The sequence below is a fragment of the Hemitrygon akajei genome, chromosome 31, assembly GCF_048418815.1.
Source record: "Hemitrygon akajei chromosome 31, sHemAka1.3, whole genome shotgun sequence".
NCBI lineage: Eukaryota > Metazoa > Chordata > Chondrichthyes > Myliobatiformes > Dasyatidae > Hemitrygon > Hemitrygon akajei.
The window spans coordinates 12,178,494-12,191,596 of record NC_133154.1 but is presented as its reverse complement, the minus strand read 5'-3'; the positions used below and the strand labels follow the sequence as shown (position 1 = coordinate 12,191,596).

General features: G+C 40.1%; 1 protein-coding gene across 16 annotated transcripts in view; it reads left to right on the top strand.

Moving 5' to 3' along the window:
* LOC140719458 (RNA binding protein fox-1 homolog 1-like) overlaps nucleotides 1–13,103 on the top strand; it is a 267,927-nt gene that overhangs the window by 126,736 nt on the left and 128,088 nt on the right. The window contains exon 1 of one of the 16 annotated variants that reach the window (XM_073034147.1): nucleotides 9,304–9,597. The exons of the other annotated variants lie outside the window; for them this stretch is intronic. Within the exon in view, the coding sequence (XP_072890248.1) occupies nucleotides 9,553–9,597 (45 nt within the window). The 5' untranslated portion in view covers nucleotides 9,304–9,552. Of the gene's footprint in view, nucleotides 1–9,303; nucleotides 9,598–13,103 lie in introns of those variants that run through there. 16 annotated transcript variants of the gene reach the window in all.

The window sequence follows — 13,103 nt, the reverse complement described above, 5'->3', positions numbered from 1 at the left end:
GAGTGGGAGAGCGTTCCTGTCCCTGGGGTGAAGGCCATGTGATAGTTTGCTATCACCGTGGAGGCCAAGGAAAAGGAGAGGCCGGACTGCGCAGTGGACCCATTGGGGGCTTCTGATGACTCCCTACCCCCAGTCTGAAGACCAAGCAGCTGCTGAAATTAAGTCCTGGGGAAGTGGCAGCTGCTCGGTGAGATGACCCGGGCATTGGCACTGTTTGGTACACGGTGGAAAAGGGGGATATAGCATGGGCAGAGAAGATGAAACATGTTTCAGTGCCTCCATTACTGAGGGAATGGCCTCAGTTGAAGTTGAGGAAAAAGATTTTATACCGAGTAACGTCACCCTCGGACCGACCTCGGTGTTGGCAGTTGGGCCTGCCTGAAAAGTAGCGAAAGATTGCGTTGAAGTCACTGCATGTTGATTCTGGACATTTGGGGGTAGAGAAGACCTAGGGATTGCTCAAAGACAGGTTTTACTGACCCCATATGAAGTCGGGGGTGGAAGAGTACTGCAAGTCATGCATTCGCTGCATACACCAGAAGACTCTGCCTGTGCAGGCCGCTCCTCTGTCACACTTGCAGAGTGCGGGGCCCCTGGACCTGGTGTGTATGGATTTTCTGTCCATAGAACCCGATGCCAGCAACACAGTGAATGTTTTGGCCATCACGGAGCACTACACTAGATATGCTCAGGCTTTTCCTACCAAGGACCAGAGGGCGACTACGGTGGCAAAGTGTTATGGAAGAAGTATTTTCTGCATTATGGCCTTCCCCGGCGGATACATAGTGACCAGGGACAGGATTTTGAGGGTAAGCTCTCTATGAGTTACTGGGCATGCTGGGAGTTGAGAAATCAAGGACCGTGCCCTGTCATCCGCAGGGCAATCCCCAACCTGAGAGGTTTAATCGGACATTGCTAGACGCACTCGGGACTCTGGAGATCAGCAAAAAGAGCAGAGATGGAGTCAACATATTCCTGGTTCACTGTTACAGCTGTACACACAATGAAGCTACTGGGTATTTGCCCTATTATCTGATGTTTGGGCTCGAGGTGAGGTTGCCCATTGACCACTGTTTCAGGACTGACGTGAGTGCAAAGCATTATCTGAAGTATGTGTCTGATATGAGGAGAGAGCTGAAAAGGGCGTACGAATTGACGAGAGTGGCAGCCGCCAAACAGAATTGGGGAAATAAGAGGAGGTATGACCAGAAAGTGAAGTTCTCCCAACTCCTGCCAAGAGACCGAGTTCTCATAAGGAATTTGGGTTTACCTAGAAAGCACAAGTTTTCCTGGTGAGGCCCAAGGATGGGAAGGGGCCTGTCAAGTTTCTTCATCGGAACCACCTGTTGCCTCTGGGACAAGAGGTGTAGGTAGACCTGGAACCCGACTTGGAGTGAAGTGAGGGGCAATGGAAGAGCCTGGCTGGGCCCAGATTCAGATTCGGAGGATGATGATTTGGATGTGTGGTACATGCTGCTGTTCGTTAACTTCTCCACGATGGAGGAGGAGACTCCAGGCCCTTCTCTCACTTCGTCAGGTGAGGTGAGGGGGGCTATTGGTGTGCAACAGGGAGTGCAGCCAGACTGTCGAGCCCAAACCCGAGGCAGGGGGATCCGAGTTGCAGAGGGGTATGAGTGACATATCACAGGAGATTCTGCCAGGTAGCCCCAAAGTGTTTCCAGTAATGGCTGAGCCGAAGGAGCTAGAAGAAAGGGTATGGAGGTCTCAGAGGATTAGGAACCCTCCGGAGAAGCTGGCCTGGGGAGCAGGGTATGATCTCTACTGTTTTGGGGAGTTATGTCACTGCCTTCTGCACTTGGATTGGGCTCTGTGTTTTGCAGGAGAGTTGGCGAATTATCTGTATGTCATGAGGGCATGACTAAATTTGGTGAGGGTAGAATGTAGGGTTCTCAGTAATAACTGTAATGTTAACTGCTAATTATAAAATGGTTTCTCTGAAGTGTTATAATGAAATGGCTTCTCCGTAATGTTAACTATGAGGTAATGTTCTCTGTAGTTGAAATGTTTGGGTTATAACTATTGATAATGGGGGGACTAGCCAATGGGAGTCTTGTTATTCTGTCTGTATGTGTGGGAATCGGGGTTGGTGCACGGAAAGTTTGGCGAGGAGAAGCAAAGAGGGAGGACGTGCAGGAAGCGCTCTGGTAGACCATCACGGGTTGATCCCAGTCCGAGGGTCGTGGAATTTGGAGGAAATTGAATGGTGGACCAAGGATATTGCATGAGCTCCAACATGTCCGATATCTATTCTTGGCGCCTTTTTATTTTATATTTTTGTTTCTCTACTAACCCCATAGTTACAATAAGATTTATAGTTACAGCAAAAGAAGACAAAGAACAATACAGCACAGTACAGGCCATTCGGCCCACAATGTTGTGCCGACCCTTAAACCCTGCCCCCCCCATATAACCCTCCACCTTAAATTCCTCCATATACCTGTCTAGTAGTGTCTTAAATTTCACTAGTGTATCTGCCTCAGGCACTGACTCAGGCAGTGCATTCCACGCACCAACCACTCTGAATAAAAAACCTTCCTCTAATATCCCCCTTGAATTTTTCTGTCCTTACCTTAAAGCCATGTCCTCTTGTATTGAGCAGTGTGCCTTGGGAAGAGGTGCTGGCTGTCCACTCTATCTATTCCTCTTAATATCTTGTATACCTGCAAACTGCAAAATACAAAAAAATCATAACAATAAGTAAGTAATAAATAATTTTGAGAACATAAGTTGTAGATCCCTTAAACATGAACTACAAAAGGAAAAGCATTAACGAAACGTGTAATAATACTGTTACAGAGAAAGACTTGTAACAACAAGATAGAAACTCATCGAGAGAGAAAGATCAATGTCTGGGAAAGGGGGTGGGGTTCTTTAATAATAGCTGCCTTCTTTAGGAAGTGGAAAGTGTATACAGACTCTATGGATTGGGGGGGCGGGTGGGAAGCAAGGTGGTCTTGTTTTCATGGTGTACAAGGCTACCTTGGGCAGAGATTATTAGCTTTAAAGGTAATGGGTAACCAAATTGCTTGCTACACCACTTTAGGGATCAATGCATCTAGTATAAACTATAGCTTTTTGAAAGCCTTCACATCTATTTTTTGACTAGTGGATTAACAGATTTATTAAATTTAGTTCCTATTTTTCTCAGTCCTACCATGTAGAAGCAGGCCTTTCAGTCCATTGTGCATCTGTTTGCTTCATGATTGCTTGGTGCACAGATGTAGCAGTTCTGTCTCAGTCCTGCTTCCTGACCTGTAACATGTGGCAATCATGTGTCATCTGTTATATCTACAAGGGAGTTCTCCATCATCATTCTGGTTGAAGTGTACATCCCACCCCTAGGTAATATCAAGCTGACACTGGAGGAAGCTGAGCACCATGCTCAACAGTTATGGGTGCCTTACTGATCATTGCAGGGGATTTCAACCAGGCTAACTTTAAAGAAGTCTATAAGAAACTAGATCAACGTATCACCTGTGGTACCAGAGGAGCCAACACACTTGATCTGTTACACCACCAGGTCTGTTTACTGTGCCATACCACACTGGCATTTTGGCAAGTTGGATCACCTGGCTCTACTTGTACTCCTGGCATTTTGGCAGAGACTGAGGAATGCTGTACTGGTGCACACGTATGGTCAAGAAAGGTGGAAGAGCACTTGCAGGACAGTTTGAATGGGTGGGCATGACCATATCCAGGGATGCATCTTTGGATCTAAATGAATATGCCACAATATTCACTGACCTCATCTAGGCCTGCATAGGTGAGTGTATGTTTTTAAGAACTTAACTACATGTAACTAAACCAGAAGCCATACGTAAATCAGGAGATCCATCTGTTGCAGGCTAGATTTGTGGCATTTATGGCCTGTGATCCAGTACCCTATAGCAAGTCCAGGTGCATCCAATGGAAGGCCATCATGAGTGCAGAGAAAAATAATTCTGTGTGAAACTACAAAACACATTCAGATTCACATTAGCTGTGGCATGGTTTGTATGCCATTGCTCCCTATAAAGCAAAACCTCACAGCATAATTGGCAATGTTTTGCTCTGATGTGCTCAACGTATTTTATGCACACTTTGAAAGGGAGATTAAGACTACACCTGTGCAAATCCCTACAGCATCTAGCAACTCTATAATCTCTGTTTGGGAGGACAACATGGGAATATCCTTCAAGAGGGTGAACCCTTGCAAGGCATCAGGCCTCAGTGGTGTATCTGGTAGTGTACAGAAAACCTAGGCCAACCAACATAAAGGAGTGTTTAAGGACATCTTCAAGTTCTTACTGCCGCTGTTAAAGGTAGCTTCAAAAGGGCACCAGTATGATTGATGCCCAAGAAGAGCAGGGTGAGCCATCTCAGTGACTATTGCCTGGTAGCACTCATATCTACTGTGATGAAATACTTTGGAGAGGTTGATCGTGGCTATAATTAACTCCTTTCAGAACAAAGGACTGGACCTACTGCAATTTGCCTAACACCACAAGAGGCGTACAGCAGATGCAATCTTAATGGCTCTCCACTTGGACAACAGTAAAATCTACATCAGGTTGTTATTGATTACAGCTCAGCATTCAAAACTATCATCCCCTTAGCACTAATCAACAAGGCTCAAAGCCTGGACCTTTGTACCTCCCACTGCAATTGGATTCTTGACTTCCTCATTGGAAGACCACAGTCGCTATGGATTGGTGGTAACATCTCTTCCTTGCTGACAAAGACAAACTCTACTTTCTCTACTCTTGTGAATTGGTGGCTAGGCACAGCACAAATGCAGAGTTCCAAATGACACTGTTATTAGTAGAATATCAGCTGATACATTTCCAGTCACAAAAACAGCTATCCGTCATCACCCTCTCTCTGTATTAGTAAGCTAATTTTAGGTCCATTTTGCCAACTTGTCATGAATCCCATGAACTCTAACCTTTTGAACTAGCTTTCCATGTGAGATCTGGTCAATGGCCTTACGGAAATCAACGTAAAATATATCAAATGCTAGACCATCGTCAATACATTTCATCTTTTTGAAAAAATCAAATTGGTCAGACAGCATCTTCCCACCACCCTATCCAAAAAAGAATGATCATACTGAGTATCTTTGAATCGCTGCCTTTTCAAATGTAGAATATTTTTCAGGTAAGTTCCCTGCTGCTGATCTTTGACTCATAGATCTTTAATTATCCAGATTATTCCTATTATCCTTCATTTATAAGGAAACTACATTTACTGTTCTTCAGTTATTCATCTGTGACAAGTGAAGGTATAAACATCTCTACAAGGCCTGACAATCTCCTCTTTTGCCTCCCTTAGCAGCTTTGTATCCTTGTTGTCAGGTCTTGGGCTTTTATCCACCTTTAAGCCTTCAATCTGTCAAAAATTTATCTAACTCCACTTTAAGTACTTATAATGAACTAGTTTCCACCACCCACCAAGGCAGAGAATTTCAGAGATTTGTCACCCTCTTTGAGACAGTTTGGCATGACTTGTCCCATGTTTCTGTTCTTGTTCAGTATTCAGTGAATTCTGCTGAATAAACATATTAACATGTTAGAAAATGGAATAAAATAACTTGGTCAATGACTTGATGGAGCTGGCCTGAGAAGAACATCCATTTGAACAAAGTATAAAAACAATTGACATCTTGATGAACTGTCCCATGCATCATTTCTAAAGATGAAGGTGGAGAAGGGAAGAAAGTAGAGGAAGTGAATTAGGGGAATTGTACTGTATGTAGGTTTAAATGTGAGGAGAATCTTGGTGATTCTCATTATTTTTCCTTCCTGCACTTGTATTATTAGCCTAGTGTGGTAATTCACTGCTGCTCTTCTGTTTGTGGACTGCTAAGTGAACTGTGTTTCTAGTACACTATGATGTAATCCACAAATATTGATAAGCCAGGATAAGAGATTTGTGATTTAAAGATAAAAGTTCACTTTACATTTCATTTGATTATTAAAGAGCTGAATATTCAGTTCTTCCATGTTTAAATCTATGTAGTTTTCATAGTTTTCAGTAGTTCTGAATTTGAACTTGATTTACATGATCTTCTGAAGGCAGTGAGTATTCGCTTCCTAAATAGGTAATTATAGAGTCAATCTTCAACGCGGTGAATAAATATCTGCCATCATTAATTTGTGGCTGTAATGAATTCTCCTTGCTGTGGAATAAAATATTTATGTGCCTATTCTATTGAAATTTGGATCCAAAGAGCATTTATTATTTGGATGAGGAAAAGAAAGATGAATCCAATTTCAGGTAATCATGGTTCAAGGTTTTGTCCAAGTGAGTGTGGAATAAGTGTGTATGAAGTGCTCTCAGAATTAAGTTAAACTTTTACTTTGAAACTAAATATTTTTATCAATGTAGGTTGGTTAATGCTGTATTGCATTTTCTTTGTTATCTCAACAAAGTCTTTGTATATTTGGTTTGTCTCTTTTTTGCAAGATTTGATCAGGAAATTATATATATGCAATCCAGCACTTAATAAGATTGTGGGGATTTTTGTCATCTTTCTGTTCAGAGTGAACAGATACCGAACACTTATCTCTTCTGTACAACATTAGAAGTAATTACAGTATTAAATCAGAAGGCACTGGATTACAGTCAGCAACGGGCCGGGAGATGATGCTGGCATAAGGCAGCTGTTGTGTGAGCTCTGATAGTGGTTCATCTGTTATTGGAGAAGTAGAAAATCCCTGGCGTGCAGCCAACCTGCCGTGCTGGCTAACATATGTCATGCTGCGAGCTAAGATGAAGGCATTTTGATTTTGAATTTGTATATAAATGGTCTGCTATCTAGTGACTTCATTGTAACTGTACGGAATGGTAAACACCCAGATAAACTGCCTGCTGGATTTTTCCATTTCTGCAGAGCATCACAAAATATGTATTTGCAAAATGACAGAAAACTGGATCAAGTATTTGTTTTTTCAAGATTGGAAAAACTAAATTTGGAAGATGCTGAGTACTTGAACATCAAGTAAGCAGACCATACTTAATCACTGCACGGCTTGCATTGTGTTTAGTGTATTGTAGATCAAAGGTGGTGGAGTGCCTTCCTGCAGGCTAGAAGAAAGCTTGGAAAGGAGAATTGTATCCACCAGTCCCTGTATCTCTCCTGTGATTACTATAGTCAGCATTTATCATCGGTGGTGAAGATGGATATTATGAGAAACTGCTCTGAATAATTATTCAGAGCACGAGGGTAAAAATATCAAGCAAAGGATGGCTGGAATTTTCTAGAAGCGTCATGAAGTATCACAGCAGTTCTCTGGTGAGAACGATGCTAACTGGATGCAGCTTACTAGTTATTTAAGATGTATGCTTCATGTGACATAGCAGATTTCAAATTTCATCAAGATGATGGCATTTCTTGAGAAGGTAGTCCCTAGTTTGACGAGCAATGTTTGTGAAAATTATAAGAAATTTGAGTTTTAGATTATTCAAGGGTTAGAGATTTGATTAGCAAAATAAGAGTGTAAGGCATTGGGAGGTGAGGACCAGACTTGCTACTAGCTCCAAAACTACTACTGTAACTATCCAAACGTTTAACTTGTGCAAGAACAAGGAGGTCAGTAATTTGGAGTGAGGGAACCTCCAGGTGTTGGAGAGCTCATTGTTATTACTTTTGCTGGTTCATTAAGTGCCACAGGGATGGGGCATTCAAGTGCTGAAAGGGTGGGGTATAACACCTCTGTGGGACTCATCTGATACCACCTCCAGTTCGTGGTAGATTTTACTTGATTATTAGTTCAGCCACGAGAGGGAGAATCTAAATATTTACAGAGGACATTTTGCCAATTTGGGTCAAGTATCCTTGCCATCTCTGATTTAAGGTTACAGTTAGTCAGATCAAGATGAAAAAATAATCTCTCAGTTCTCCACTCTGATCTCACCTCCAACTAGGTTAGGGAAATTAAAAAGTCTTACTTTGGGTCCATTCATTCAAATTTTGTACCGTATTAACAGATGAAATCTGTTAAGTATCCAATACAAGTCTCTTCCACATACTTGACCCATTTTACTGGTGGGGGGACGGGGTAGGAAACATTTTGCAACAAGTTTTAAAAGGCACTATTTTCTTGCTTTCTTGTATAATACCTGGTATGTTTCATAACACTCTACAGCTAATGTATTGCAAGAACTTTTGTAAATGCTACAGGAGAATGAATTGTCCAGAATTATGGGTATTTGTCATATTACTATAGAAGGTTTCATCCCACCTTCAGTGTTCCAGCACAAATTCATCTCAGAATTGTATTATAACTTTGTTCATTGATGCTTTCTTTCTCACTTGTACTTTGCCTGTTGATCTGAGATATACTTTGAATTAAAATTAATGTTCCTGAGATTTTGCAAGCAACTAAGAAAGAAATGGCACTTCTGATAATGCTCATATTGGTGGCACATCCTTGTTGGGCATTTTGCATTTTTTGAGGTGTACTCAGTTTGTAGTTAAGAAAATGCGTCAGCCACATTGTGGACAAGTTAGTATAAAAAGCCACAAGAAAAAGACCAGATCAAATTTAGTGATGTTGATTGAAATTTTTTTGTTGTGGTATTAGTTCCTATTTATTGTTTCTTTTCGTGTTAATGCCATGGAATCTTTATTGCCCACATGACAAGGCAATGGTGATGTCTCAGTTTAACAACTTGTTCCCAAAGGCTTCCTCAGAGTTGCACAGAAGTGTTTACCAAGATTGTGCTTTTCCTCCCAAGTGAGGCTTGGACCTAAAATGGCTGACTTCAGGACAGAAATAGATCTACCGAACCTCATTTTGTGGCAGATGCAGACTGCAAAAGATACATTTGATTTTAGAAGATATTTACTTTAATACATGCAAGACTGTATTCACTAGAAAGGCATTTGCATTTCACACTAATTAAAATTTAGTGATGTTTAGGGTTATCCCAGCAAATATGCTATCCAGAAGCACTCTGTTTTAACGATGTGAAAGAGCTTGCTTTGAAAAAAAAAAATAGAAATTTAGTTTCAAAAGTTAACCCTCTGGCTAAGTACGTTTGCAGTTCTTGTAACTTTTCAAGCTATACTGTCACAAAGAAATTCATCAAAATAAGCTGTATTTTTCTAAGCTGCTATACCAGTAAAATATAATGTATGAAACTGATTAGAATGCCCTCTTGAAAGACATTGCAGCTTTGGCTTGTAAAAAGTGACGCCGGTTTGAACTAAAGTGACAAGTGTGCACCTGTTCATGTCTATTACTATACAGACACATTGGTTCCTTTAAAAAAAAGGTTCTTGGGTGGGGAAAACAGATGCCTTCTCTACAAACAGACCCAGTCTTCAGGGCCAGGATTTGAGGGTTAATCTGCAGAAGTTTGATTGCAACAGCTGAAAACGTTACCGGGCAGAAAACCTCCCCTCCTCATGTTGCTGAAGGCCTGCACTGTGTGCATCACAAATCCTTAAACAGCTGTTCACCATTGACGGATAGACCAATTCACTCTCACCCCAGCCATACTGCCCTGATTCTCCTTAATTCGAGTGTCCTACAGCAACTTGTAAGCATGTTCAGTGTCTACTGTATGGAATATCCTTACCCTGTATTACAGGTGAGTACTGGGTTAGAAATCCACGTTTTTCAGTCCGTTATTCTGGGGCAGAGCCAGTGGTAATGTCTTACGGATTTGATGAGGGTTCTGCCTCAACAATATAGAGCCAGTGTAGGTTCGTGGACCAGCAAATAAACTGTTTCAGTGAAGAAGCTTTCTGATTAAAATGTGCTTGAATCCTGTGAGGTTATTTCTGTACTGCACTGCAGAGTTCTATAGATCTTGAAGCAGTACTGCCACAATTTCCATAGAGGGGAGGCAGTAGCATAGCATTTTAAACTCCCAATTTTTAAGAGTTCTTTTACTGCATTGATGCACACCACAGTGCAGCCAGTTTTATCATTAGTTTCATAATGGGTATAGTTGTGAGACATAATTTATATAATTGCACTTGAAATTACTTTGCAGTGTCAATAATATTGAAGTACTATTTTGTAAGGAGAGATTGCTTCTGAAGCATGGAAATATCCTAAAATCTAAACCTTTGGTTTAGCAACTTATACAATGCTCCCCTCACTCCCCATATTATCGTGAGGGGGTGAGGGCTGGCATTCTTATAAAAAAAGCTGTGTCATGATTGTCTGTAATGTGAAGCCACATCATCTGCACGTGTCAAGAAACACAGTCATTCTTCCGTTTTTCTTGGGAAAAATATGTTTACTTTTATTCCCATACAAGTTCAGTGAAAGCAAATTTTATTCCATATCTCAAATTTTAGGATATTGATTTGTGAATTCTGTAAGGGCAGATTTTCGTAACTGAAATGCTGTAACATGGGGATCAACCGTACTCGTGAGGAGCTAGTTAGGCTTCAGAGGATCTCCTGTTAGCTTCGGTGTCAATAGAAAAATCTGCAGGATTTCTGCTTTTTTGTATCCATTAATGCTGCTGGAAAATTTGTAAGCACAGATATTAGGTGGAAGGTTTTAATTTCAGCTATGATTGCAACCCCCCCCCTTTTAATTCCCTATTCTGCTACTTGATGGTTTGCACTGTAGAATGACTGCTTGAATAACATTAGCTGCAGTTCAGAAGTACTTTACTGAATATAAAGCACTTTGAGGACATGATGAGGTACTTTATAAATGTAAGTGCATATTTCACTTTGGTGAGTTAATGGTAGTACCTCTCCCAAGTGCCATTTGAGATTATACCCACTGAATTAATGAGAAGAGGAGAATATAAGGGGTAAAACCAAAGAAATCATTCTTCCCTGCTGTCTTGTACTGAATTTGAATCAGTTAGAAGAATGATGCGTTCCATTGATTACTAACTGAAGGATTTCTATGTATATAATATAGATACACAATTAAATGTTATAAATTATGGATATCTTTGAGGTACTCAAGTTCAAATGTTGATGATATAACTATATCAAAGATTTGTATAGAATTTTGTAGACTTGCAAGATATGTATTTATATTGTGTTTGCTCAACAAATATTCCTCTATTGTATTCTACAACTCTATCAACTGTCTTCAATCCTTGTGGTGATCATATGTTGCCACCTTTATATTTGCAGTTTCTACTTGTTATTTTCTCTTGACTAGTTGACAGTCTCAGAACTTTGCACCCATGCATGGCTTACCAAAGGGCTGATATAGTCCCAGATGGATGTTGATAAATTGTGCAAACATTTGTAACAATATTGCACAAACCTTTCTTGCTAGATAGATGCAGAATTGTTTTGCTGTTTTGAATGTACAAAAATGGGAGTCGTTTTTTAAGAAAGTGTGCTTTAAATAAGGAAGGATAGAACAAAGAACTTTTTCAGAAATACCTGTACATGCAGATAAATGTGTTCTTAATTTTCTTTGATTTTGTTTTTAAAATTAAATTTACTTTTCAGAAATAGTTACATTGACATGATTTTAATCCTGCTGATGCAACTTTTTTCTTTAGCTAGAGTGATGGGCACAGATGGACAGGAATGTTTAGCCGCAGGCTGCTCAGGAAGGCCAAGCTTAAAATAGTACTACTTGAAAAGCAACAGAAGCATTTTACAGTTTGAAATCTTGTCTTAATTTTCTTAGTTATAGTTTCTCTTTTCTATCTGTCACTCTGGTTGCACCTCTAGCATTGTCCTTTGTTCCCTTAGAGAGCAAAGATCTGTACAATCATAGACAATTTTAGCATAGGAGGAGACAAGTCAGTCCAGCCTGGCCAAAAATGGATGAAATTAATTTACTTCCTATCTCATTAGATCCATACTGTGCAAGTTAAGATTCTTCTAACTGTTAATCTCTTCTATACCTTCTTTGGTAGTATCACATCCTTCTTATAGAGAGCTGTCTGGAGCAGGATATAGGCCACAAGAAGAGTGCTAACAAATAATTTTAGATGTTTATAACATGAACATCTTTCTCTTGCATTCTTTGCCTCAACTATTAGTTCTTTGTTAACCACCTTCCCTGATTGCTTTAAGAGTTTGTGGTCATGGACTTCAAGTCCCCTCAGTTTCTTTAAATTACCTAGCATGTTTCATGTACAGTGGATTCTGGCTAATACACCAGCAGCCGCTTATTTGGGACAGCTCTTAAAGAACAAAAACTAGTTGAGAAAATAGCCAGGATTTTCTTTGTCTATTTGGGACAGGAGACTGTTGCTGAACAGTTTTGAGCTGTCATCAGTTGTATATACTTCGGTAGCCATTAGACACTAAACCATACTTGGAGTGAACAGTTTTTAAATCGTGTCAGTTGCATGTGTTTGTGTTCAAAACAGTGATTTTTGTCACTGATGGTTGGCGAGAAGTAAGGAGTAAGACAATTTGGAACTGTTTTGCTATACTAGGTATCTGCACTGATTTTGTTCATGTAGTCGATCAAAAGATTGGATGAATTCCTGTCGCTAACTATTAGAAACTAATACACAGTTTTATAATATTGTAGCGTTGATAGTGTTCTAATTTGTTCTGTGTTTCATTTAAGTGCATAATCTTTTACTTACTTAAATGGTAGATTGTCTTTTTTTAAATACCTTTTAATGATTTTCATGAAATTTCAGCTAATTAGGGCTGCCATTTAATGGGCCAAAATCTACTGGATCTAATGTGTCCTAAATAGCGGAAATCCACTATTACCTTGCCTTGTTTGCCATATCAGAATGCACAATACTTCTGGATTTAATTTAATATACCATTTTTTGGGCTACCTGGGAAGGATCTTAATATCTTCCTATAGCTTGGCTTTTTCTTCTAAACTTTTGAGAACACTCAGTCTTGGTGGTGGTGATGGCTTAACATTTTTCAGTATCACTCCTACATTGAAGTCTAAATCCTGTATATGTAACAGGGTATAAGTGGATGGGAGGGAGGAAAGGGACTTGTTTTTCTGTTGTTGTTGCTTCTGTTGTTCTTTTGAATATTGCTACATGCTATATTGGTGCCAGAATATGTAGCAACACTTGTGAGCTGCCACCAGGACATGCTTTCATTGTGTTAGTTGTCATTGCAAGCATGATTCTCTGTATGATTCAATGTATATGTGATAAATAAATAAATGAAT